We start from the raw sequence: 27,558 nt of genomic DNA on the forward strand, positions 1-27,558 counted from the left end.
AGTATTTATTTGTAAGATTTTCCTGGTTTATTACCTGTATAGTGGTGGTGGCAGCAGTCGCTGGTTCTTTCAGGTTTAGAGAGACTCATGGTAGTATCTTTAATGAACTGTACTTTCAAGAATATGAGCAGTGTTACTGTAATCATCCCACAGTCTTTTTTTTTTTTTTTTTTTACTTGGGAAAATTTCAAATACATTCAAAAATAAAGAGAATAGTACAATGATTTTTTTCCATGTACCCATCATCCAGCTTTCAAGTCATTATCAGCTCATGGCCAATCTTGTTTCATTTGTGCATCCTCCACTCACCCTAGATTATTTTGAAGCCAATCTCAGGCATCAAATTATGGCATCCGTAAATATTTCATTATGTAGCTTTAAGCGATTTTTTAAAAAATCTAACCACAGGACCATTATCACATCTAAATAAATGAATAACAACTCCTTAATATCACAAATATCCAGTCATTGTTCAAGTTGCCCTCTCATAAATGTGTTTTACATTTTGTTCAAACTAGGATCTAAATAGAATCCATACACTGTTGTTTGCATCCTTGTGATGCTGTGTCCCTCTGTTCTCGTATATACTGTAATTTAGTAGTTAAACAGAGCTGTACTGTCCAATATAGTAGCCACATTCAGCTACTGAGCACTTGAAATGATCTATTTGAGTTGAGATGTGCAATTACATATGTGGATCATATGTTTCAATTGGATAGTGCTGATCTAGAGGCTTGATCACATTTAGATTGGAATTTTCTGGCAGGAATACTTCACAGACATGATGTGTACTTCCAGTCAGGAGGCACTAATGTCTTGGCTTTTTTTGTGATGTTAGCAGCCACTGATAAGAGCTAGATTCATTCATTGATGGGGAGGGGAGTCAAAAATAGTGATAGTTTAATTCTGTCTTTCTTCAATTATTAACTAGAATACTTAAAAGAAAAACTGTACAAAAGCATTTGTTTTTAATAAATTCGGTAAATACAGAGAAGATTAGAAAGCTATGAGAGAAAGAGATTAGTTCTTAAATACTAAGGGTATTTAGCCCAAGTGGCTGAGTTTATGATGTCAAAGAATTTGCTTCTACAAGCCAACCAACTTAATCACCCTTAAAACCATTCATGCTCCTATGCCCATGTGACATTTGTAACAAGAAGCTTAGGTTTATACCATCTGTTGTAGCTATTCACTTATACATGCTTTGTCTGCAGGGAAGTTCTCCTGGTCTTTACAGGGTAAGTACAAAGTATATCTTATTCCATTTAAATAAGTATAATACGCAATATATGAAAGGAATGTGAACGCTCTGAAATAGTAGTGATTTATGGAATAGTGATTAAATGAGACATTATCAACTAAATTTGTTTTTCGCCACCTATTTGTCCCACATTTTTTTTTAATGTTTAGAACCTATAAGCTATTACTGGATGATGAGCCGTTTACCTTTTTGTGAATCCACAGAGTAGTTCCTGGCTTGCTGTTTCTGGGCCACACGTGAAGAGTATGTTTCCATGGCAGAGTTCATTTGCCTTTTGGAATAAATTTGGTTTTTCATAGCCTCCAAAGCAAAGATTAAGATCTCTGAGGCAAGTGGTGTTAGAGTGCATAACTGTGTAGAACTGTGGACACTTTCCTCAGCTTTGTTAATTCATGCTGGCCACAGTCTGGATACCAGGATTTAAATTATGTTCTTTAGGAAATGATTTTTTATTTACCATTTTCCAGGTACTGTGGTTAGGTGCTAAGGATGTAAGAAGGGGTGAACAGACAGGATTCCTGACCTGGAGTTTAGAGTGAAGAAGCTTAATGATTATAAGAGAATCATTAGAGACAATTGTGATAAGTGCTACAAGGAAAAGTACTTAACCAATTTATATATTTCATTCCAAATGTTTAAGTGCCTATTAAAGCTAACCAAAATACCAAATGCTTCCTAACCTCATACAGAATACAGGCAATCAGGAAGGTAGATACTAACCCAATAACAATAAAAATACGCTGAGTGCTTTGAAAGACATGGTTCTGAGATTATGAATTAGGATTTTTCTTCAAAAGCGTTCTGTGACACATTTAGTTGAAATAATAGAAAATATGTATCATATAGTAAGGGTAAGAGTCATTATTCAGTTTACATATATGTATGCTAGGAAATAAAAGTATACCATGAGTCACAGTAAAAAAAAAAAAAAGCGGGGGGGGGAACCAGGCACGGTGGCTCATGCCTGTAATCCTAGCACTTTGGGAGGCCGAGGTGGGCAGATCACGAGGTCAGGAAATTGAGACCATCCTGGCGAACATGATGAAACCCTGTCTCTACAAAAAATTAGCCAGCCGTGGTAGCGGGCGCCTTTAGTCCCAGCTACTCAGGAGGCTGAGGCAGGAGAATGGTGTGAACCCGGGAGGTGGAGCTTGCAGTGAGCAGGATCTCGCCACTGCACTCCAGCCTGGGCGACAGAGTGAGACTCCCTCTCAAAAAAAAAAATTTGTAAAGGCCACTGTGCTGGGTAGACCTAACCAAGTTTGAGAGTCAGGGAAGGCTTTTTTGAGGAAGTGATGTTTCAGCTGAGCTCTGAAAAATGGACAGCTTTTTCTATTTTTTTTTTCTTCTTGAGACAGTCTTGCTTTGTCACCCAGGCTGGAATGCAGTGGCGTGATCTTGGCTCACTGCAACCTTTGCCTCCTAGGTTCAAGCAGTTCTCCCACCTCAGCCTCCTGAGTAGCTGGGACTACAGGCATATGCCACTACACCAGGCTAATTTTTGTATTTTTAGTAAAGAGGGTTTTTCGCCATGTTGGCCAGGCAGGTCTCGAACTCCTGACCTCAAGTGATTCACCCACCTTGGCCTCCCAAAGTTCTGGGATTACAGGTGTGAGTCACCGTGCCCGGCCTTTGAGCAGCTTTTAATTGTGGGGAAGCGACAGGGAAGAACATAGTAAGTATCTGGAACAGCATATGCAAAGGTTCTGTGGGGGCCGAGAGACCAAGGCTAGCATGACTGGAGTAAGATGGGAGGAGAGGAAACAGGCCAGACACTGCAAGGCTTCAGAAGTTTAATTTTTATTTTGAAAACAGTCAAGAACCATTGAAGAGTTTTAAGTGGAGGTGTGCCTTAGTTTTGTTTTGTTTTCTAAAGAAGGAGTCTTGCTATGTTGCCCAGGCTGGTCTTGAACTCCTGGGCTCCAGCAATCCTCCCGCCTCTGCCTCCCAAAGTGTTGGAATTACAGGTGTGAGCCACTGTACCCAGCCAGGAGTGGCATAGTTTTGAGTTTGGAAATGATCATTCTTGCCTCAGTGTGTGGAACAGAATTACAATAATAAAGCATGTGAGGATACATGGAGATGAGTTGTCCAGGTGAGAGATAATGGGGGCTTGGATTCCATGGAAGCAGTGGAGGTAGCATGAAATGGTTGGATTCCAGAGATTTAGGAGATAAAACTTGGCAGGTGATTTGAGATGGTGGTGGTAAAGGAGAGGAAAATATCAGAGATGAGTACTCATGCACCTGGCTCAATGTCACCATTCCTTGTGACAAGGAACCCTGAGGGCAAGAAGCAGTTTGGGGAAGGGAAAAATCAGTTCACTTTTGATACGCAGAGTTTGAGAAGTCTTGAAGGAGACACCGTGTTACGCAGTTGTATTTATGAGTTTGATCTCACACGAGAACTGGAGAATTTAATCTGTGAATCATTGGCAGGTAATTGAAGCTCTGGACAAGAATAAAGTCATTTAGAGAGTATAGTGAAGACTTTTGAAAACAATACTAATGTCATTGCCTGGGCGCCATTTAGATCAGTCGATGCCACCTTCACCCATCCCACTCCCCATCCCCATGCCCAGATCCAGGCAAATGGGCACCACCTCATGGACTGGTGTTTGAGAGGTCCTGGCTTACAGTTTGCCCAAGCATGCACAGCCTGGCTTTCCTGACATCCCCACATCCCTACCCCACCCCACCACCTCAGGCCTCTTCCAGACTTTGCCCACTACCTGCTGAATGGAGTCAGTGCTCAGCCAGAAGTTCACAGTTCTCCCCAGCTCTACCCCAGTCTACCCTTTCAATCTTAGTTCATACTGCTTCCCAGCACAGACCATCTGCTTAAGTCAAGCAACTTGTCACTTCACTCCACTCTGAAGATTCCTCTGCTCTCTTGCTCACAGGCTGTTCTCTCACCTTCCAGGGTCAAGGTCGAGTCCCATCTACTTTCTGAAGCTTCTCCAATGCCCAAAAGGACTAGACCACTCCCCTTCCTTTGGAGAATATTATTACATAATGATCTATACCTCTCATTTTGTACCTAGTGAAAAAATATCCTTTTTAGGATATTTTCTAACTAGATGATATCTTTACTGTAGCCCTTGCCATTCTTAAGAGATACAGGTTGGGCATGGTGACTCACACCTGCAATCCCAGCACTTTGGGAGGTCAAGTTGGGTGGATCACCTGAGGTCAGGAGTTTGAGACCAGCCTGACCAATATGGTGAAACCCTGCCTGTACTACAAATACAAAAATTAGCCAGGTGTGGTGGTGGCCGCCTGTAATCCCAGCTACTCAGGAGGCTGAAACAGGAGAATCACTTGAACCTGGGAGGCAGAGGTTGCAGTGAACCTAGGAGATTACACTACTGCACTCCAACCTGGGTTGGAGTCCATCTCAAAAAAATTAAAAAAAAAAAAAAAAAAAGATGTGTTCCTCAAATCCTCAAACTCTTAAAGTATCCTAGAAGCAAGTGTAGGGCTGAGTAGAAAATACCTATTAGGATGCAGATGCTGGGCAGAAGATGGAGAGAAGGGTGCCTTATACCTGCTAAGTGGACAGACAGTCTCAATAGAACTGTGCCCCTTCCCTGGAGATAGCTCAAAATTCAGATGATACCTGAAAATGTGAATAATAAATCTGAGAATGCCAAAACTTGCTGAACTTTCCTGTGTCTCCTATAACCTACTTGTACCTCAGAGGTCCCCTGTAAGAACTGACTGATGGGGCAGATAATTTACTGGTTACAGTGGGACTTGCCTGATTCTGTATCACGAAGGCAGCATAGAGAGCCACCTCCTGCTGTGCAGGGAGACCAGCTCTAGGCATGGAGTGGAGAAACCTTTTGAGTCTTATATATAGCAAGACACTGACAAGAGTTGACAGATGGGACAGGAGATGAGGGAATTAAGGGATTTGCCCACTTGCCTTCATTTGACCTCTCTGTAGTCAGATTACCCTCCCTAACTCTCCACATGATGCTCTCATGGGAAGGGGATGACTGTAGTGACTGCTAGCAGGGCAGAGCTTTGCGTCATCCTGGGAAGGATGACAGATGGTGTTGAGCCAGAGGCACTCCCTGCTGCAGACTCCCTGATAATCCCTGATTGTTTGCAAAAAGGCAGACTGCGGTCAAGGAGTCTAGATTCAAGTGTATATTACAGGCAGTCGTGAGCTTAAATTCTGTGTGAATGAGTTTTTTTGGTTGCTTGTTTTTTGTTTTTGAGACAGAGTCTCACTCTGTCACCCATGCTGGAGTGCAGTGGTGCCATCTTGGCTCACCTCAACCTCTACCTCATGGGTTCAAGAGATTCTCCTGCCTCAGCCTCCTGAGTAGCTGGGACTACAGGTGCGTGCCACCACGCCCAGCTAAATTTTTTTTTGTATTTTTAGTAGAAATGGGGTTTCATCATGTTGGCCAGGATGGTCTTGAGTTCTTGACCTCCTGATCCATCCACCTCAGCCTCCCAAAGTGCTGGGATTACAGGTATGAGCCACCACGTCCAGCCAAGTAGAGTCTCAATCTGTTACCAGGCTGGAGTGCAGTGGCACGATCCCAGCTCACTGCAACCTCCGCCTCCCGGGTTCAAGCGATTCTCCTGCCTCAGCCTCCTGAGTAGCTGGGACTACAGGTGCTTGCCACCACGCCCAGCTAATTTTTGTATTTTTAGTAGAGACGGGGTTTCACCATGTTGGCCAGGATGGTCTTGATCCTCTTGACCTTGTGATCCGTCGCCTCATCCTCCCAAAAGGGCTGGGATTACAGGCATGAGCCACCACACTGGGCCGAGTTTGTTCTTTTTTAAAGGCAACAGATTCAATATTTAATGTAGTTTAAAATACATCAAAAATTAAATTCCTGCCTGTTGTGAGTATTGCTAAACGAAGGACAGATACTAGCCTTGATCTTACCCAAAAGGCCAAGAAGTGATATGTGAATGAGTTCTTAATTCTTGGCTTTCAGGTTTAGTAGATACTGTTGACTAATACTAAGTGACTTTCTGACCAACAGTGAATGAGAGTTATAGATGTTCCACATCCTCATCAACACCTGATATTGTGAAGCTTTTTAATTTTAACCTTAAATTAATGGTTGTGTGTTTGTGTAGTGGTATCTCATTGTTTTATTTTGCATTCCTCTGATGACTAATGAAGTTAAACAACTTATCATATTGGCTATTTGGATATCCTCTTTTGTAAAGTGCCTATTAAAAATCTCTTGCCCGTTTCTTATTGTTTATAGAAGTTCTTTGTATATACTGGATATCAGTCCTTTGTCAGATAGATGTGTTGCAAATATCTTCCCCCACTCTGTGATTTGTTTTTGTTTTTGTTTTAACTCTCTTAATGGTGTAATCTGATGAATGGAAGTTCTTTTTTTTTTGAGACGGAGTCTCGCTCTGTCGCCCAGGCTGGAGTGCAGTGGCCAGATCTCAGCTCACTGCAAGCTCCGTCTCCCGGGTTTACACCATTCTCCTGCCTCAGCCTCCCGAGTAGCTGGGACTACAGGCGCCCGCCACCTCGCCTGGCTAGTTTTTTGTATTTTTTTTAGTAGAGACGGGGTTTCACCGTATTAGCCAGGATGGTCTCGATCTCCTGACCTCGTGATCCGCCCATCTCAGCCTCCCAAAGTGCTGGGATTACAGGCTTGAGCCGCCGCGCCCGGCCGTTGTGGTGGTTTTTTAAATTTTTTTTTTTTTTTGAGACAGGGTCTCATTTGTTGCCCAGGCTGGAGCGCAACCTGGGCTCAAAGCTCACTCATCTTACTGTGGCCTTGTCCTCCCAGACTTAAGCAATCCTCCTACTTCAGCCTCCTGAGTAGCTGGGGCTACAGGTGTGTGCCACCATACCTGGCTACTTTTATATTTTTTGTAGAGACGGGGGTCTTGCTTTGTTGCCCATGCTTGTCTCAATCTCCTGGCCTCAACTGATCCTCCTGTCTGGGCCTCTCAAAGTGCTGGGATTATAGGCATGAGCCAACGTGCCTGGCCTGTTTGCCCTTTTGTAACTTAAGAAATGTTTGACGGCCGGGCGCGGTGGCTCAAGCCTGTAATCCCAGCACTTTGGGAGGCCGAGATGGGCGGATCACGAGGTCAGGAGATCGAGACCATCCTGGCTAACACGGTGAAACCCCGTCTCTACTAAAAAAAATACAAAAAATTAGCCGGGCGAGATGGCGGGCGCCTGTAGTCCCAGCTACTCGGGAGGCTGAGGCAGGAGAATGGCGTAAACCCAGGAGGCGGAGCTTGCAGTGAGCTGAGATCCGGCCACTGCACTCCAGCCTGGGCGACAGAGCGAGACTCCGTCTCAAAAAAAAAGAAATGTTTGACTATTGCAAGGCCATGAATGTAGTCTCATTTTTATCTTTGAGCTTCATTATTTTACCTTTTACATTTAAATCTACAGTCTACCTGGAATCGATTTTTAGGTATGACATGAAGTAGAGGTCAATATTGTTTTTGTTTTTGTTTTCCCCCAGATGGATATCAAATTAATCCAGTACCATTTCTTTAAAAGACTTTCCCTTGCCGGGCGCGGTGGCTCAAGCCTGTAATCCCAGCACTTTGGGAGGCCGAGATGGGCGGATCACGAGGTCAGGAGATCGAGACCATCCTGGCTAACACGGTGAAACCCCGTCTCTACTAAAAAATACAAAAAACTAGCCGGGTGATGTGGCGGGTGCCTGTAGTCCCAGCTACTCAGGAGGCTGAGGCAGGAGAATGGCGTAAACCCGGGAGGTGGAGCTTGCAGTGAGCTGAGATCAGGCCACTGCACTCCAGCCTGGGCGGCAGAGCGAGACTCCGTCTCAAAAAAAAAAAAAGACTTTCCCTTTCCAACTGTTCTACAGAGGCAATTTTGTCATAAGTCAAAGATTCATGTGTGGATCTGTTTCTGGACTTTTTTGTCCTGTTGGTTTCTTTGCAAGTCTTTAAGTCACTGTCTTAATTCCCGTAACTTGAAGGTCTTGCTATCTGATAGTAAAAGTCTTCCACTGTGTTGCTTCTCCAAGAGTCTCTTGGCTTTTCCTGGTCCTTTGCATTTCATTTGATTTTAGAATTAGCTTGCCAATTTCTACCCAAAAAAAAAGTGATGGAATTTTGATACATAGAATGAATAAATTAATTGGAGGAGAATTGCTATCTTTACAAGATTCAGTTTTACAATCCTTGAACATGATATGTTCCTCAGTTTAACCAAATGTTTTATAGTTTTGTGTGTAGAGGTGTCGTACATTTTGTGTTAGATTTAGTCCTAGAGAACTGATGCTAATATAAATGGTAACTTTTTAAATTTTACTTTTTTTTTTTTTTTTTTTTTGAGACAGCGTTTCCCTCTTGTTGCCCAGGCTGGAGTGCAATGGCGTGATCTTGGCTCACTGCAACCTCTGCCTCCTGGATTCAAGTGATTCTCCTTTCTCAGCCTCCCAAGTAGCTGGGATTACAGGCACCCACCACCACGCCCAGCTAATTTTTGTATTTTTAATAGATATGGGGTTTCACCATGTTGGCTAGGCTGGTCTCCAACCCCTGACCTCAGGTGATCCTCCCACTTCGGCCTCCCAAAGTGCTGGGATTTGGGATTACAGGTGTGAGCCACTGTACCTGGCCTAAAATGTTCCATTTCTAATAAAAATTTTAGAAGAGTCTATTTACATGATATATAGAGATGTAATTGTTTTTGTTTTTGTTTTGTTTTTTTAAAAAAAACAGCATCTTGCTCCATTGTCAGGCTGGAGTGCAGTGGCATGATCTTGGCACTGTGTGATTTTTTTTTTTTTTTTTTTTTTTTGAGACAGAGTCTCGCCCTGTCGCCCAGGCTGGAGTGCAGTGGCTGGATCTCAGCTCACTGCAAGCTCCGCCTCCTGGGTTCACGCCATTCTCCTGCCTCAGCCTCTGGAGTAGCTGGGACTACAGGCGCCCGCCACCTCACCCGGCTAGTTTTTTGTATTTTTTAGTAGAGACGGGGTTTCACCGTGTTAGCCAGGATGGTCTTGATCTCCTGACCTCGTGATCCGCCCATCTCGGCCTCCCAAAGTGCTGGGATTACAGGCTTGAGCCACCGCGCCCGGCCTGTGTGATGTTTTAGAGATACTCTTTATTAGTTAATAAAATTCCCTTCTATTCCTAAGTTGCTGAAAGGGTATGGGTATTGATTTTGTCATGTTTTTTTCTGCATCTATGGAGCTATATAATTATATAATTTTTCATCTTTATTCTATTGATATTTGTCTTTATTCCCATTTATTGATTTGAGAATGTTAAGTCAATCTATCTTTCCTGAAATAAACTTAACTTGGCAGTGTTACATTCTTCTACCCATAATTATTTTAAAGATTTTTTTGCATCTATATTCATGAGAGATTGGTTTCTAATTTTTTTCTTTTTTTTAATCAAATTTGGTATCAAGGTTATGCTAAAAATCAGCTGGGTGCAGTGGCCTGTAATCCCAGCACTTTGGGAGGCCGAGGGGGCCAAATCACCTGAGGCTGGGAGTTTGAGACCAGCCTGGCCAACATGGTGAAACCCCGTCTCTACTAAAAATACAAAAATTAGCTGGGCGTGGTGGTGGGTGCCTGTAATTCCAGCTACTTGGGAGGCTGAGCCAGAAGACTCACTTGAAACCAGGAGCTGGAGGTTCCTGTGAAGTAAGATCAGGCTACTGCACTCCAGCCTGGGTGACAGAGTGAGACTTCGTCCCAGAAAAAGAAAAAATAAAAAAAGGTTATGCTAAAATCAGAATGAGTTAGAAAGTATTCCTTATTTTCTTCTTCCCTGGAAGAGTCTATGTAAATTAATACTGTTTGTTTCTTAAACATTTGGGTGACAATTATTTTGATGAAATGCATTAGAACTAGTTTTGTGGACCATGTTTTGGAAAACAATGGTCTAGAGCATGACTGAAATATGAAATAGTGAATTCCTGTCTGTGTGAATGCTCTTGTTTTTATTCATTTCCTTCCTTTATGCAGCACTGGCCTCCTCACCTTTTCCCTTCCAGCTGTTTGGGGCTCAGCTAAGTGACCACACAGGAGAGCAGTAAGGCCATTTGAGGCCTGAGCCTGGTCCTTAGGACTCGACTGTCTCTCCCTACCATCAAGCAGCCCACCCCAGTCCTGCCAGCCATCTCCACACTCCTCTGACAGAATGAATGCCCTCGATGGTGTTCCCTTCAAGTTGCCTAAGGGCTTTGTGATAGGCACAGAGCCTCTTCCTGGGCCAGAACTCAGCGTCCCGCCCTGCGGGGAGCTTCTGCTGGGTTCTATGGTAAGTGTGTCTCTGTGTTTCTGTCTTCTAGGTCTGTGGGTCTGAGGCTGAGTCCATGGGGTCTTGTCCTTGAATTTAAAGGACAGCTAGCCCTGGCCAACATAGTGAAACCCCGTCTCTACTAAAAATACAAAAAATTAGCTGGGTGTGGCAATGTGTGCCTGTAATCCCAGCTACTCAGGAGGTGGAGGCATGAGAATCGCTTGAACCCGGGAGGTGGAGGTTGCAGTGAGCCGAGATCGTGCCACTGTACTCCAGCCTGGTGACAGAATGAGACTCTGTCTCAAAAACAAATTCAGCACTCTTTTTGGGCCACCGACCTTGTATCCAACCCCACTGCTTGGCCTGGGCACACGTACCAACTCCACCATTGTAACCTCAGAATGGTACGCACTATTTCTGTAAAGTGACATCTTTCAGATACTTAATGGCTTTTCGCATATGCATACCCTTGATGGCCTGGGCATTTTCACGAGTGTTCTTTTTTTTTTTTTTTTTTTTTAGACGGAGTCTCGCTCTGTCGCCCAGGCTGGAGTGCAGTGGCCAGATCTCAGCTCACTGCAAGCTCCGCCTCCCGGGTTTACGCCATTCTCCTGCCTCAGCCTCCCGAGTAGCTGGGACTACAGGCGCCTGCCACCTCGCCCGGCTAGTTTTTTGTATTTTTTAGTAGAGACGCGGTTTCACTGTGTTAGCCAGGATGGTCTTGATCTCCTGACCTCGTGATCCGCCCGTCTCGGCCTCCCAAAGTGCTGGGATTACAGGCTTGAGCCACCGCGCCCGGCCATTTCACGAGTGTTCTTAAAGTGACCATGAAGATTTGAACCTCTTGATTTGCACGATTTTGTGGGGTTCTCCAGGTCAAATGAATAGTGAACCATTTTCACAGATTACCTCAGGCCGCTTAGGGAAAGAGCTGTTTTTGTTTTTTTCAGAGTCTCCCTCTGTTGCCCAGGCTGGATGGAGTGCAGTGGTGCAATCTCAGCTCATTGCAACCTCCTCTTCTAGGGCTCAAGCAATCCTCCCACCTCAGCCTCCCAAGTAACTAGGACTATACGCATATGCCACCATGCTTGGCTAATTTTTCCTATTTCTTTGTAGAGATGAGATTTCACACCATGTTGCCTGGGCTGGACTTGAACTCCCGGGCTCAAGTGATCCTCCCACTTTGGCCACCCTAAGAGCTGCAATTACAAGCATGAGCCACTGTGCCCGACCTGCTTTTGTTTTTTGAGACAGGGCCTACTGTGCTGGGCTCAGGTGAAAGCTTCTTTGCTAAGAATAAGCTTTACTGGAGAAAATTTTTAAGTAGTTTTTGCTCAACTACATACTGAATGGCAAAGGGATTTAGATGTTGGATTTAATTACATTTCATTCTATTAACGAATTCATCACTTTGTCATTTATGCCAGTTTGCCATTAAACTGTTATTGGTATCCATCGACCACAGTGTTAGCTATAAAATCCAGGGTAGAGTGGGCTGTGATGGAAGCCCGGGGCTCAGAATCTGACGCTGTCCAGGCCTAGAGAGTCTCTGGCTGAACAGGGTCCCCCAGGCCAGGGGTTAGTGTTGTGACCCCGGGGTCCTGGTTTGCCCCGGGCTTTACGTCGCCTTCTTTCCACAGCACGACTTCAGCCTGGAGAGGAGGGCACTCTTCTGGGTGGAGGCCGCCGGCCGGGGACCCAGCCTGTACCAGTGCGGTGACCCGGGGACAGCGTCAGCCCCTCCAGCCTGGCTCCTGCTAGTCAGCCCCGAACATGGGCTGGCGCCTGCCACAATCAGAGACCAGGAGGCCGGACACCAGGAAAGGACAGAGGAGGAGGGTGAGGACGAGGCAGCAGCCTCCTCTGGCAGCGAGGAAGAGCCGGGCCCACGCAGCTTCCAACCGGGCTCTCCGGCGAGCCCCGGCCCCGGCCGTCGCCTGTGCTCACTGGACGTGCTGCGCAGCGTGCGGTTGGAGCTGGCGGGGGCAAAGCGGCGACTCTCCGAGGGGAAGCTGGCCGCCCGGCCCCGCGCTCTCCTGCACGGCTTTCGCGGCCGCCGCGCGCTGAGCCTGTGCCCCAGCCCCGCGCCGTCCCCCAGGTCCGCGTCACCTCCGGGGCCCGTGCCCCAGTCCCCCGCAGCCCCCGCGTCGCCCCCGCGGCCCTCCACGGCCGGCGCCATTCCCCAGCTACGGAGCCACAAGTCCACGGTCGCGGTAAGGATTCTGCCCGTCCCGCCAATGCCGCCGCTCGGCAGCCCAGGCCCCATAATCTGGGTGTCCAGCCCGGCCCGCAGCCTCGGTCCCCTACCCTGCGCGCTCCTGTGTCCTCCCTTGACCTGCTCCCACCTGGGCCTGTCCAGTGTTGTCCTCCTGCGGCCCTTTGCCTAGAGTAGAGTAGTCCCTGCTCAGAAGCCCCCATTCCCCGCGTTTCCCACTGTGCCTGCCTTGCTTTTTTTAGGGCGCAGGTCATAGTGGTTTTAATTATGCAGAAACTGTCTGTCTCTTCCAATAGAGGTTGAGCTCTTTTAGGGCAGGGAGTGGATCGCATTGATTTTTGTTTCCAGAGCACCCAGCTGCCGACTTGACCCATAGGGGGCGCTCAGTGGATGTCTGTTGAATTGATGAACACAACGCAAATCTAGGGCTTCCCACCGGGTGAGGTTTGCTGTAGGCTGGGGAAGCTGGAGGCTCAATCAAGGAATATTCAATGCACAGTTACTTCCTGCCAGACACTGGGTTTGGGAGTGTCAAAACCACAGGACATGGAGGCTAAGAGGGTGTCGGACCAGGCCCTGCACTGTACAGTGGAATCAGGTGTTGAGGGAGAGTCAGGGCTGCTACAGGCTGAGAAGGTTTCAGGACGGAGGAAGTGAACCCTGAAGAGCAGGGAGAAGTGACCCTACAGTGAAACCACAGAAGCTTAAGCCTCAGGCTCCTCCCTTTGTCTCTTCCAAGGCCTTGTGCCCAATTTTGTGTTCATAATTGTGTGTTCTTTTTCTCTGAGGTCGCTTCCAAATGATATAAGTATCAGACTCCACAAAACATGGGGTGGGTCAGGATTGGCAGCAGAAGGTGGCAGCGGGGCACAGCTTTCTGCCCCCCAGCAGCCCCACAGTAAGGCCAGGAGATGCTGCAGAATAAGACCAAGGTAGAATTCAATCTGAAAGACAGAGACCTGAGGTCTGGTTTCTTACATGCACCGGCGTGTGACCTTAGGCAAGTCCCTGAACTACCCCTTCTCTACCTGCATAGTGAGCCAACAACCCTTCACTCGGTTGTTCAGAGCATACATAGTAGAGAAGAGGCCCTGTAATCACGATGAGCCACGCCCACATCCAAGACCAGATGTTGATGCCAGGATGGCTCTTCCCTGGCCAAGATGAATTTAATTCTCACAACAACCCTGTGGGGGTGGGACAGTATTCTGTAGATGATGGAAATGAGGCACAGAGGGGCAAAGAATCTTTTTCAAGGACACAAGAGTAGACTCAGCTCCTAAACTTTTGATGTTCTCCACCCTGGAGGTAATAAAGGGTAGATCCTAGGGTGAGGTCGTGGCAGGGAGAGCCCTGAGAAGATGTGGATGGGTGGAGAATTCATGTGTGTTACATATACACTCCACCCTAGGAGCCAGGCGGCGGTTGGGTTTTCCTTGGGAGGAGGGGACAGGATGAAACGTTCAGGGCTGGCAGAGAGGTACCTCCTCATGGGAGAAGGGTTGGGGTGACGCTGGCCAAACCAATTGAAATGCCTTCAAATCACCCTCCTTAATCCAAGGTCTGTTTCAGTTTCTCCACCACCACAACCGAAGGCCTGGTGTGAGTTCCTCCCCTGCTCCATGCCCTGCCAAACCCCAGCCCAACCAAACTCAAGAAGGAACTCAAGAAGGAGGGCCTGGTTGGGAAGACCTACCCCTGCTCCTCCCTCAGCAAGATGTGGGGCAAAAAACCTGAGTAGGGTTGAGGTGCCAAGCGTGTGTTGCTTAATCAGGTCATTCATGTTTCTGAACCTTGATTTCAATGTCTGTAAAATGGGATAGAACAGACCTCATATTTCTTTCACTAGTCACTTTCCTGACCGTGTTTTTTGTTTGTTTTTTTTTCTTTTTCTTTTTTTTTTTTGAGACAGAGTTCCGCTCTTATTGCCCAGGCTGGAGTGCAATGGTGTAATCTCTGCTCACTGCAACCTCTGCCTCCTGGGTTCAAGCAATTCTCCTGCCTCCTGCCCCAATCAAGTAGCTGGGATTATAGGCATGTGCCACCATGCCCAGCTAATTTTGTATTTTTTAGTAGAGGCAGGGTTTCACCATGTTGGTTGGGCTGGTCTCGAACTCCTTACCTCAGGTGATCCAACTCCCTTGGCCTCCCAAAGTGTTGGGATTACAGCCATGAGCCACTGCGCCCAGCCCCTCACATTGTCTTATTTAAGCCTCCTAATAGTCCCATGAAGTAGCTTAGGGATTGCCCTCATTTTTCATATGAGTATACTGAGTAAGCATTAGAGAGCTGGGGTCTGCAGGACTCTAAGCCCTCCATAATATTAGTCCCTACATTCCCTACAGAAGGTGGTACATAAAGGCATTTTTAAAAATGTCCAGCCCAACTGGGTGTCACTTCCTGTGGTAACTGACATGTCCAGTCTGTCTGTATTTCAGTCCCTCAGCCCGTACACCTGTCTGCCACCTCCTGGGGGGGCACCCCAGCCTCTCAACCCCCACAAGTCACACCCTGATACTGCGGCTGACCTGCTATCCGCCCTGAGCCAGGAGGAGCAAGACCTCATTGGGCCAGTGGTCGCCCTGGGATATCCCCTGCAAAGGGCCATCATAGCTCTGCAGAAGACAGGGAGGCAGAGCCTGAGCCAGGTGAGTTGGGGGGCCCAGAGCTGATGGGCTGTGATGCTGGAGCCAGGTGAGTGGCCACATGGTTTTCACCTTTTGGGCTGTGGCATAGGCCCAACAACAGCATCAGCCAACTCCAAAGATCTGGAGCATCTACGGCCCCTCAGGGTTGTCCTAAGTGGGGCTGAGATGGTCAGGCCTTTATACCCCTGCCTCAATCAGTCACTGCATGTGGGAAGGGGATGACTGAGGTAAGTGGATCTCTGCTGTTAAGGTAATCCCTGAAGGGGCAGACAACTGAAGAGTGTCTCCCAGCTCTCCCAGCATCTGGGGCAGTAAGTCCTGCAGTGAAAGGGTATGTGGATGGAACATCAGAGTCTACTACGCCCAAGTTCTACTCACCCACGTTCTATTCTTCTAATAGAATTCACTCTATTGGAAGTATGGCGGAGACTCATGATGACACTCCAAGGACAGCACTCTGAGCCACGCTAATATTTGGAAGCAGGTCTTGACCCCTAATATAAGCCAAGAATATAAGAACACCTGCAGAGGAGTGAGGGCCCCCAAAGTGCTTAAAAAGAGGTGCTAGTCACAAGATACCTGGGAGAAGAAGGGGTATGAGTGTTATAGGGGTGTTTCTGTCATCTATTTCTGTGTAACAAACTACCCCAAAACTTAGTGACTCGAAACAACCATTTATTTGCTCATGATTCTCTGGATTGGCAGTTTTAAGGTGGACTCAGCTAGGGGGTTCTTCTGCTCATCTCACCTGAAGTCTCATGTGGCTACAGTTTGGTGACTTACTTGGGGCTGAATGATCTAAGATGGCCTCATTCACTGTACAGTGGGTGGTGATACTTGTCAGCTGGGCCACATATCTCCAGCAAGCCACCCTACTTGGTTCCAAGAGTAAGGCCTCTTGAGGCCTCTTGAGGCCTAGGCTGAAATTGTACATAGTCAATTCTGCCTCATTCTATTGGTCAAAGCACATCACTGACCACTCCAAACTTAAACGGGAAAAACAGACTCCATCTCTTGGTGGGAGAGGCTGCAAAAATTTTTATGATCATTCTCAATCTACCACAAGGAGGTTCTAGAGATCAAGAAAGGCTTCATGGAGATACCAAGCATTGAGTGGGACTTCAAGGATGGGTAAGATCTGACTCTGAAGGAAGGAGAAGGGGTGATACTCCAGGAGGGAAGGACAGTGTGAATAAAGGAGTGGAGGTGGGAGGGAAGTGTTTGGGAGGCCCTGATCTGACCAGTCTTGTTGGAGGAGAGGGTGCATGAGGCAGGCTGATAGGAGATGAGACAGAGAATTGGGGGTAGATTTAGGGGTCTTGACGGCTGGCCTGAGAATTTGATTAATGACCCAATAGCCAAAAGGAGGCATGGAAGGATTGTAAGTAGAGTCAGGAGGTGACACTGAATGCCATTGCCTACACCCCCATGTCCCCAGCTGAAAGCAACATCCCTCATTGTGTTGTTTTCTAAACATCGGGACGCTTCATGTTCCCAGGGTAGTTGGCACTTTTCATTTTTCTCCCGTTCCTGCCCCGCCATCAAAAGGCTCGGACACCTCCGTCATCACTGATGAGTATGGAATGCTGGGTCCCTGTAGTCCAGAGCTACCTGCTCCTGCAAGAGGGAATGGCAGAAGGAAAGTGACTTTCAAACAGGAGCTGGGGTGGGGCTGGGGAAATGCACCTGGTCCCCTTGCCCACCCACTCCTGCTTCTACTCTACTCTGGGTTCATCAGTTCATGGCCTGTCCTGGAGGAGAATTTCCAACATAGTGACCCCCATGTGGCTAAAATGGCAGGGAGGGGTACTAACATTTATTGAACATTTTCTTTGCATGAATCTCTCTCTCTCTGAGGGTATTCAGTTAGGTTTTCTCAATTCTGCAAGGTTGCTATTACGTTATGACCACTTTGCAGATGAGGAAACTGAGGCCGGGGAAGTTCATGCAGTCAGTCAATGGCAGCACTGGGGTGAGGCTGGCTGGTCTGACTCTGCCTCTTGGTTGCACAATGCCTTTTATCTCATTTTCTGTGTGAGAACCTCTTAGGACAGCACCATAGGCTGATTTGAGATTTAAGAGCAGATCTAAAGTCACCCCTACCTTCAGCTGATACTGAAAGGCCAGGGTCTTGGCCAAAAAGCTGGCCAGGAGGGCTGTGAGGGGCCAGGTGCACAGTGGGGCTCTGATATGCCTCCCCAGTCCCTTCAGGCCCTGTGATAAGGTTGAGGTCTCAGGCCATCACTCTGGGGGTCTGAGGATGAGTCAGAGCCAGCCTGGGGCCCTGGCCTCCCAGTGGGTGAGCTGGAAGAATTTCACTGCATTGGGAACATTGTGTTTCCAGATATAGACTGACCACCTGCCTGGCCCCCTGGATCTCTGGGTGGCCTTCTCCAGACAGCAGTTAGGAGCCAGGTCCCAAGGGGTGGGTCTGAGGGGCCTTTGGATGACTTCATCTATCCTCCCCCACCAAGTTAGTATTTCTGTCTGTTCTGTGAAGTCCTGGTAACTGAACAAGCCCTTTGGGTTCAGATTCCTTCTCCCGCTGAAAGCCGCATATTGCAGTAAATCCTTTTTGGCCAAGAAAAATGACAGATGGCCCAGGAGGAAGGGCATCAGGTGATAGAGACAGAGCAACTAGAAGAGTCAGGGAGAGAAGAAAAAAAGAAATTGTGCAGCACTCCTTTCCTTCCACAAGGCTTGATGTGCCCTCACTGCCTCCCTGCAGGACAGGCCTGGGTGCCATGTGTGAGGGTCCACAGGCCAGGCCACCTCTTTTAGCCTGTTTCCCAGTTCACAGGGTGGAGGAGGAATACGTGTTTGGAACCAGTGACTTCCAGGGCCCCCATCCTGTGGCCTGAAGGTGACATCCTCACCCACCTGGGGGCCTGAGGCAAGCCTGATATCTTCTACAGTCCTGTAGGCCCAAAAGCTAACCAAGCAGCAGAACCTTTGCAAATGCAGACTCTCAGGGCTTATCCTGCGGGGTCCCAGTCAGTGGATCTGGGGGGAACCTAGGGGCCTTTAATTTAAAAAAATGTGCAGATGGGTCTGATATTCACTGTGGCATGGTGTAGATCAAGGTCAGCTGTCCCCATTCAGTGATGCTTAGTCTTGGGTGCACATTAGAATCACCTGGAGAGCTATAGGAAAAAATCCCAATGCTCAGGCTACACCCCAGACCAATTATATCGTAACCTTTGAAGGTGAGGCCCAGACATCAGTAATGTTTCAAGTTCCCGAGGCAGCTGCAATAAGCACTGAGATTGAGAACCATTGCTGTGGATGAGCCAAAAGATGGAGGCAGCGTCCACCATCCATCCTTGCCTGCCCTCTTTCTGAAAGTGAAGGTTTCACCTTTGGAAACCCTGTCCTCCACCAAGACAGCTCAAAGCCCCTCCTCTAGCAGCTGATCCCTCTGATGGACAAGGCATTAAGTGACAGGTTACATAATCGGGGGCCTAGTCCTGGGACCCTGGGCAAGGCACCTGCCTTGCCTGAACCTCAGTTTCCTGAACTGTGAAAGGAGGGCATGGGTGTGTGGTTTTCTTTTTTTTTTTTTTTTTTGAGACGGAGTCTTGCTCTGCCACCCAGGCTGGAGTGCAGTGGCCGGATCTCAGCTCACTGCAAGCTCCGCCTCCCGGGTTTACGCCATTCTCCTGCCTCAGCCTCCCGAGTAGCTGGGACTACAGGCGCCCGCCTCGTCGCCCGGCTAGTTTTTTGTATTTTTAAGTAGAGACAGAGTTTCACCGTATTAGCCAGGATGGTCTCGATCTCCTGACCTCGTGATCTGCCCGTCTCGGCCTCCCAAAGTGCTGGGATTACAGGCTTGAGCCACCGCGCCCGGCCGGGTGTGTGGTTTTCAAAATGTGCTCAGAGCAGGTCTGGCTGTAATGGGCAGTACCTCAGGCAGGAGCACTGGACTCCGGGCCCCCATGCCCCTGGCCGTTGTTCTCCCAGAGCAGCTCTGATCTTAGCCTGTTATTGCTGAAGCCTCCTTGTGCTAAGACAAACACTTCAGGAGCTAAAAACAATCTGCAAACTGTTAGTCTAGATGATCTGCACTTTCATCCCAGCTCTGAAGGTCTGCAGAAACCCCACTCTCCCTTCTCCACATATACTCATTTTTTTTTTTTTTTTTTTTTTTTTGAGACAGAGTCTCGCTCTGTCGCCCAGGCTGGAGTGCAGTGGCCGGATCTCAGCTCACTGCAAGCTCCGCCTCCCGGGTTTACGCCATTCTCCTGCCTCAGCCTCCCGAGTAGCTGGGACTACAGGCGCCCACCACCTCGCCCGGCTAGTTTTTTGTATTTTTTTTAGTAGAGACGGGGTTTCACCGTGTTAGTCAGGATGGTCTCGATCTCCTGACCTCGTGATCCGCCCGTCTCGGCCTCCCAAAGTGCTGGGATTACAGGCTTGAGCCACCGCGCCCGGCCTCCACATATACTCATAATTCCTGTGGTCTGGAGCCTTCATTTGGCACCTACACCCTATAAATCCTGCTCTGATTTGCCTGGCACTGATGTGGTCCTGCATCTGGTTTATCTCCCCCACTAAGCTGTGAGTTCCTTGAAGGCAGGTCTTCATTCGTTTTATAAACACGGCATACATTTATTGAGCTCCTTCTGCCACCATGCTGGATGCTGGGGACACTGTGGTGAATGAGACTGACACAGCCCCTCCCTCATGGAGCAAAAAATTAGTGGATGAGAAAGACTGAGTGAAGCAATTACAAAGTTATATGTGCTGTAATAGGGAAGCACAGGGTGCTATGGGGGCACGAGGGACAGCACCCAGGAAGACAGAGGGGGCAGGAAGCTTCCCAGGGACAGGGAAGGAGGCCGGCCTTGGCTGAGGGAGCTGCATCTGCAGAGTCCTGGAGGGTGAGGGAGGGGCCAAGACCATAGACAGGGAACAGGCCTTTGAACCCTGCCTAGTAAGGAGCAGTATTTTATCCTGTGCCCCTGATGACGTAACTGTGGGGTGACCTGAACAGTTTTTCTAACCTGTGGAATCCTCCTCTGTGCCTCCCCCGCACCCCTTCTCCAGCACTGGTGCAGGAGTTGCATAGTAGTGGCTCAGGAGTCCTGGATGAGAGAGATGCATCTGGGGGTACAGTAGGGGTGCACAGGTGTGGACGGATGAGGAGGTACCTTCACACGAATGGGTGCTCCTGGGCAGGGATGGGGGGTGCACGAATGTTGAATTGCACTGGGTAGTAGGTGGGATGCCTGTTTGAAGCCTGTCCTGCGCCCCACCTAGGTTCTATGAACACCCTAGCCCACCCTGACAGCCCTTTTCCTGGAGTCCAGCTCCCAACTTGGGATAGTTGGTGAGGACCCACTGTCTGCCTGTCCCCAGGCACTCAGAGGAAGCCTCTATCGCTCTTCTGTGGGCTCACGGGATCTCTGGGGCCACACTGCATATGGTGGCTTGCTCTGTTGCCTGGCCCTCAGCTCAGGCCCTTGGAGTGCCTCTGCCCCATCTGCTGCCCCTGCTGCTCCTCTTACCCTCCCTCCCTCTCTGCCCTCTTCTGGCCCAGTTTCTCAGCTACCTCAGTGCCTGTGACCGCCTGTTACATCAGGGATATGAGGAAGGCCTGGTGGATGAGGCCATGGAGATGTTCCAGTTCTCCGAGAGCCAGGTCAGCAGGGCTTCCTGCCAGGACCCCAGGAGATGGAAGGGATGGGGGTGTACCCAGGAGCCTGGGTGCAGGGGCACACCAGTCTTCAGAGCCAGCCTGTGGGTCCATCAGGAGATTGCCTGACTCCTCAGCTCTGGGGAGGAGATGGCCCAGGGTGCTACAGCAAGGACAAAGGAGAAAGGCACAGAGGGAGATCAGGAAGAGGTCAGAGGGGGACAGGAGGCAGAGAGCAGCAGGGGCTTTGCTTTATTAGACTGAATCAACGCAGCCTCTGTAACTGAATGCCCACTCTTTGTCGGACATCCAGATAGTAGCCATGGGCAGCAGAAAGATGCATGACCTCTCTGCTTGGGAAGTGTGCCACCTATCCCAAGTGCATGCGGCTGTAGGCCCAATAGTCACATCTTGATTTTTGAGACTGAGTCTCACTCTATCGCCCAGGCTGGAGTGCAATGGCGCGATCTTGGCTCTGCCTCCCAGGTTCAAGCAATTCTCCAGCCTCAGCCTCCCGAGCAGCTGGGATTACAGGTGCCTGTCACCACACCCGGCTAATTTTTTTTGGTATTTTCAGTAGAGACGGAGTTTCACCATGTTGACCAGGCTGGTCTCAAACCCCTGACCTCAAGTGATCCACCTGCCTCGGCCTCCCAAAGTGCTGGGATTACAGGAGTGAGCCACTGCACCCGGCCCCAGTAGTCACTTCTAAATGCCCCATGGCAGAGCAGCTCTTCACAGAGGCTGAAGGGGACAGAGAGTTGGGTGAGGCCCCAAGAGGGAGCAGAGGTGGGGAAGTTTCAAGCCCTGAGGTCGGAGGGGAAGGAAGGTGCAGGCTGCGCTGTGAGACCTCCGTAGTGTTCAGGGCATGAGCAGGGACCTTGGGCTGTTTGTGCTCCGGTGCCGGTGTGCGGTCTGCCCCCTCCTGCCCCAGCAGAAAGTTGACAGTGAGTGGGAGGAGAGTCAGGACAGAGCCCGTGGCCAGGCTAGGGCCTTGTTTTCTTGGCAGAGGAAGGGAGGTCGGAGCCTACATCACCCTAGAGTTTCGGGAAAGTGGCAGGTGCAGCCCAGGATCAGGCTCAAGTAGCCTGGGGGGAGCCACAGCTTTTCGGGACTAGGAAAACCACAGCTTTTCCAATGCAGTAGGCACTGGAGCTGGGGCTCCCCACGGCTGAGGCCAGGCCCAGCAGAGGCTCCAGCACCCTCCCTGTCTCCTCTTCCTCAGGCAGGGGAGTTCCTGCGCCTCTGGGAGCAGTTCAGCGACATGGGCTTCCAGCAGGACCGGATCAAGGAGGTGCTGCTGGTCCATGGCAACCGCCGAGAGCAAGCCCTGGAAGAGCTGGTGGCCTGTGCCCAGTGACCACGGAGCCACTCCACGTTGCCTGGGCGTCCAGGCCCAGTGCCAGACCCGGCGACCCATCCTAACTGTATTATTAAAACCAAACAAGAGTAACAAAGTGATGCATGCTTATTGTAAAAACACAAATAATGCCAAGGGTGACAGTTAACAGCAGCAGAATCTGCTGAAAGAGTTGAAATGGTTGCCTCTGCAGAGGGGCAGATGGGAGAGCCGGACGGGGAGCAATGTTCTCATGCACGCCTGTGAAACCACCTGATTCCACTCTGTACACTGTGTGCATTAGGAACCTTGATTTTAAGAACATTAAAACCAATAAATAATGGGCAGTTCTTTTGAGTCCTGTAGGCGCCTGGTCTTGGTGTGGAAAGAACATCAAACTGTAGGCCAGAAGACCTCATTTCTGATTTTAGGTCTACTGATGTCTGGGTCAAGGCTTCGTTGGGCCTCAGTTTCCCTAGGAAAAGTAGAGAGATTTGACCAGGTCAAAAGCTTCCAGGCCTGGCAGCTATCCATAAGAATCCTTGGGGTGTTTATTCAAGAGTCCCAGGCCCCACCCCCGTATATTCTGATTCAGGAAGCCCAGCTTGGCGGCACCCAGGAATCTGTTTTGTTTTATGTAGGAAGATCTCTGGGGATTCTTTACTACATAACAGGCCTGTGGCCAGTGTGTGTGACTTTCAGCCAGTCTGGGTCCCCTTCTGCTCTGACAATCTGTGATCCTATGCCAGTCTTTCCTCATTTGTGGGGTGGAGAGGTTGCGACCAGAGTTGTCTCCAGTCACCCAAGGCCTATCCTTCAGAAGTCCCCAAGGATTGAAGGGACCAGTTGCTGGAGCAGCCCATAACTCAAACAAGCAGAGGCCAGGGGCCAAGACTCTGGTGCCTCTGCCCTCCCCAGCAGGCCCTGCACAAAGACTTGCAACAATTACCGCAGAATCAAAACATCTCAGCCCCCTCCACCCTGCAAACAGGGCTGGACCTGGAACTGAGGCCTGTAAAAAAAAAAAAAAAAAGAACAACTGGCCGGGCGCAGTGGCTCAAGCCTGTAATCCCAGCACTTTGGGAGGCCGAGGTGGGCGGATCACAAGGTCAGGAGGAGATCGAGACCATCCTGGCTAACACGGTGAAACCCCGTCTCTACTAAAAAATACAAAAAACTAGCCAGGCGAGGTGGCGGGCGCCTGTAGTCCCAGCTACTCGGGAGGCTGAGGCAGGAGAATGGCGTAAACCCGAGAGGCGGAGCTTGCAGTGAGCTGAGATCTGGCCAGTGCACTCCAGCTTGGGTGACAGAGCGAGACTCCATCTCAAAAAAAAAAAAAAAACCAACAACTTCCACGTTTCTCAGGGCTTCAACCCCAGATACCTCATCTGAATGTGTAATGGCACTTCTGCAGGCCTACACACAACAAGCTTGGAACTAGAACCAGGTCTCCGGAGGCCCAAGAGTCCCTCGATGCTTTCCACTAAGTCTCAATGCCTGCCAACTTGAAATCACAATAAAAACATTCTTTGGGCTTAAAACTTGCCTTGAATAACTTGCAGGCAGCACAAAACTATTAGAGAAAATGGGCAGGATGTTGTGAAGTTGGACATACATCTGTCTGTTGCCAAAAGTAAAACTACACTTGAAAGAGACAGTAAAATTAAAGTTCAATTTCTAAGATGCAATGTTAGGTCCAAAGCTAATGTTCTGATTAAGGTAACCTGGCCTTGGTCCACCACTTTACTAAGTCCCCTGGATTAGAGGCGACCAGTTGACAGGCCCATCTATTATTCCTATCCTTCTCCCACATGCCCCAAATCTGTCCATCCCTAGCAAACTGTTGCTTGATTTAAAATGTGGCATCTGGCCAGGTGCGGTGAGTCACCCATGTAATCCCAGCACTTTGGGAGGCCGAGGCAGGCAGATCGCTTGAGACCAGGAGTTTGAGACCAGCTTGGCCAACATGACAAAACCCCGTCTCGACTAAAAATACAAAAATTTGCCAGGTGTAGTGGTGCACGCCTATAATCCCAGCTACTTGGGAGGCTGAGATGGGAGAATAGTTTGAACTCGGGAGGCGAAGGGTGCAGTGAGCCAAGATCATCCCACTGCACTCCAGCCTGGGCAACAGAGTGAGACCCTGTCTAGAAAAAAAATATATATTTGGGAGGCCGAGGCAGGTGAATCACCTGAGGTCAGGAGTTCGAAACAAGCCTGGCCAACATGGTGAAACCCCATCTCTACTAATACAAAAATCAGCTGGGTTTGGTGCCATACGCCTGTAGTCCCAGCTACTCGGGAGGCAGAGGCAGGAGAATCGCTTGAAGCCAGGAGGCAGAGGTTGCAGTGAGCCAAGATTGAGCCACTGCACTCCAGCCTGGCAAGAGCGAGACTCTGTCTCAAAAAAAAAAAAAAAAAAAAGTCAGACATTAGAGGCAGGAAGGTTGCTTGCGCCCATGAGTTTGAGGTTACAGTGAGCTACCACAGTGCCACTGCACTCCATAGTGAGATTCTGTCTCCAAAAAAAAAGGAGAGACATCAGTGAGCAAATTGTTCATTTAAAATATTTTTTAGGAGGTACAATAGTGTGGTCGTTAGGGGCACGAACTCTGAAGTCAGATATGGGCTGAAACTATAGCCTTAGCACTAACCAGCTGTGTGACCTTTTGAATATCACACAGCTTCTCTGCCTCAGTGTCTTATCCATAAAATATAGATACTAAAACTTCCCAATTGTGATGATTGAGCAGGATAGTGTGCAGGAAGATTGTGCCATGGTATCTAGTAGCTACTTATTTATACATATTTACACCCAGCCTCATTCCATCATCATTACCTTTACTATGATCATCCTCCTCATCACTGTTATGGTTAACAAATCTCCAGCATTTATCATCAAACTCAGAAACCCTGGGAGAACCACTCTCTGCCTCTCAGGTCAGCAGGGTTAAAGAAGGTGCCTGGCTGGAGCAGAGGATTCTGGGAGTGCCACCTGGGAGAAGGACAATCTCTACCGTTAATACTAAGGATCAGGTGGCTGCCTTGGTGGCTCCTTGAAACAGCAGCAGATGACACATTCAAGCATGGTCTGGACAAGAGGATCCTTAGAGGGGAGGTCAGGAGGATGGCAGGGTCCAGGCTCCAGGAGCAAACCAAGGCCTGGCCCATGTAAGCAGAATGAAGCTAATTCTACCTGGTTCTTGCTCTCCCTCCTGTCCGCTTATGCTTTGTCTCCTCTTCTGGGTCCCCACCATGTTCCCGCAGAGGCCCAGTGGGGCAGGCTGAAGGTGGCCTTTTGACTCTGACAGGAGGGATATCTCCTAACCCATTCGGGCTGAGATCTCAAGGCCTTTACATGGTCCCTTCCTGGGGAAATGTGCACAGTGCCCTCTATCTGGTTGACTTTCTGCCTCCTTCTTAGAAGGATCCCCGTGATTCCATTGGGCCCACCCATATAATCCAGGACAATCTCCCACCTCAAGATCCTTAATCATAGCCAGGCGTGGTGGCTCATATCTGTAATCCCAGCACTTTGGGAGGCCGAGATGGGTGGATCACTTGAGGTCAAGAGTTCGAGACCAGCCTGGCCAACATGGTGAAACCCTGTTTCTACTAAAAATACAAAGATTAGCCAGGCATGGTGGCGCATGCCTGTAATCCCAACTACTTGGGAGGCTGAGGCAGAAGAATTGTGGAGGTTGCAGTGAACTGATTCAGCAGATTCACAGGTTCTAGGAATGAGGACGTGGATGTCTTTGGGGGGCCATTATTCGGCCTACCACAGAGAGGCACTGCTTAACCCAAAATAATACATGTGCAATGGTGGCATTTCAGGTACTTGTATCGGGGGTTTCCTTGTATCTTGTATTTGTATTATGCAAGGCTGGGCCCCCAGGCAGGCTCCAGCACACACAGCTGCCGCTGATCCTCTCTCACCTCTGCTCTCTTGCTTCATCTCAAGTCAACCTTCCGCAGCTGATGACATTCTTCTGGCATGGGAGCAGCGCCAGCTGAGGGGCTGCCAGCACCTCCTCTCGGCCCTGACCCTTTCACTCTGCGGGGAGGGAACACACTTTCAGGTCACTGTTGGCCTCCAAGGATCAACTGAAGTCAGGAGCCGCTTCCCTCTTCTGGGACCCTCCTGCCCTCTCAGCCCCTTCCTTCCACTCTCCGTCCCCCATGCTGCCCAGGCTGCCTCTAGCTGCCCTGTCCTCCTATCTAGAGATTAAAGAATTCCTTTGTTGACCTCTGCAGGGAACACTCTTTGCCTTTTGAGAACTTAGGGGACAAGGCAATGCTTATTTCAGGATAACGGCTCATAAATGATAGGGTTTTAGGTACAGTGCAGGCTGTTAAAGCGAAGGCGTGAATGATAGGGTTTTAGGTACAGTGCAGACTGTTAAAGCAAAGGCGTGACCCTCACAGTTCTCCTCAAATGACCATTCTATCTCTCTGCAGGACTCACCCTGAGAGGAACGTGGGGCTTTAGGAAGCTCAGGGAAGGATCTTTCCTAATGAGGGTTTGGGGAGGCTTCCAGAGTCCTTCTCTCCGTATGGGACCTCCTGGGGGGCTCCTCTGCTCACCCTCAGATCCCAACGGCCAGGTCTTTAAGCCTAGCGATGCTGGGGTCAGAAAAGTGCAGAGACGATCAGGAGCCTCCCAGAAACACACTGTCACACACACTTTGACCTCGGGGCAGTGACACTCTTCCACCCTATCAGGAGGAAGTTGATGGTATGTGTGTCTTCACACTGGGGACAAAGGTGATCCTGGGCAGGGCAAAAACTGACTGCCCAGCCCTACCCACCTCCTCAGCCCTACACTGGGCCCTCTGAGGAGAGAAGACGCTGCCCTGAGTTTCAGGTGCTACAGCCCAGGTGATGAGCCAAAACTCCCACCAGAGAACCCTTCATTTCCTAATTCTGTCACCCCACAAACCTTTCCTGCACACCATGCCAGCTGGTGCTAGGCCTGCTGGGCCCAGAAGTGGGGGAAGGTGGGATGAAGGATGGGAAATGGCCTCTGCCCTGGAGGGAGGGGTTCCCAGGGCGAGGCTGCCAGGTGGGTTTGCGTGGCAGCTGGCTGAGAGGTCAGTGACACAGTGAAGGCGGAGGGACAGGCAGGCTTTGGCCCCGCAAGGGCCTCTGGAGCTTGCGCGCAGCCAAGTCCCTCTGTGGGGTCAGGTCCTGGCCAGGCATCCTACTGGCTTCA

The 27,558-nt window shown here is 49.2% G+C and overlaps 1 protein-coding gene and 1 long non-coding RNA gene across 3 annotated transcripts in view; one reads left to right on the forward strand and one right to left on the reverse strand.

Annotated features, from left to right (window-relative positions):
• The first annotated feature begins 10,047 nt into the window (after positions 1–10,047).
• On the forward strand, positions 10,048–22,700 carry UBAP1L (ubiquitin associated protein 1 like). Of its 2 annotated transcripts, XM_033189756.1 has the most exons (5): positions 10,052–10,524; positions 12,147–12,719; positions 15,160–15,369; positions 20,909–21,010; positions 22,230–22,700. In XM_033189756.1, the coding sequence occupies exons 1-5, from the start codon at positions 10,405–10,407 to the stop codon at positions 22,362–22,364; spliced, it is 1,140 nt and encodes a 379-aa protein (XP_033045647.1). In that variant the 5' UTR covers positions 10,052–10,404; the 3' UTR covers positions 22,365–22,700. The 2 variants fall into 2 exon arrangements, with proteins under 2 accessions (XP_033045649.1, XP_033045647.1); XM_033189758.1 differs by lacking the exon at positions 20,909–21,010 and having other exon boundaries at positions 10,048–10,524.
• Positions 16,055–27,558, reverse strand: part of LOC117070509 — a 35,719-nt gene continuing 24,215 nt past the window's right edge. The window contains exons 3-4 of the long non-coding RNA XR_004431943.1: positions 26,283–26,400; positions 16,055–16,986 (exon numbers count right to left, since the gene is read on the reverse strand). This is a non-coding gene — a long non-coding RNA (uncharacterized LOC117070509). The remainder of the gene's footprint in view (positions 16,987–26,282; positions 26,401–27,558) is intronic.

This window comes from Trachypithecus francoisi, unplaced genomic scaffold (genome assembly GCF_009764315.1).
Source record: "Trachypithecus francoisi isolate TF-2019V2 unplaced genomic scaffold, Tfra_2.0 Lachesis_group3, whole genome shotgun sequence".
Lineage (NCBI taxonomy): Eukaryota > Metazoa > Chordata > Mammalia > Primates > Cercopithecidae > Trachypithecus > Trachypithecus francoisi.

Bases quoted from the DNA above. Each gene is read 5' to 3' on its own strand.
- UBAP1L (XM_033189756.1), top strand. From the start codon at position 10,405: ATGAATGCCCTCGATGGTGTTCCCTTCAAGTTGCCTAAGGGCTTTGTG. The intron at 10,525-12,146 runs GTAAGTGTGTCT...TTCTTTCCACAG, and splicing joins AGCTTCTGCTGGGTTCTATG to CACGACTTCAGCCTGGAGAG. The intron at 21,011-22,229 runs GTCAGCAGGGCT...CCTCTTCCTCAG, and splicing joins TCCAGTTCTCCGAGAGCCAG to GCAGGGGAGTTCCTGCGCCT.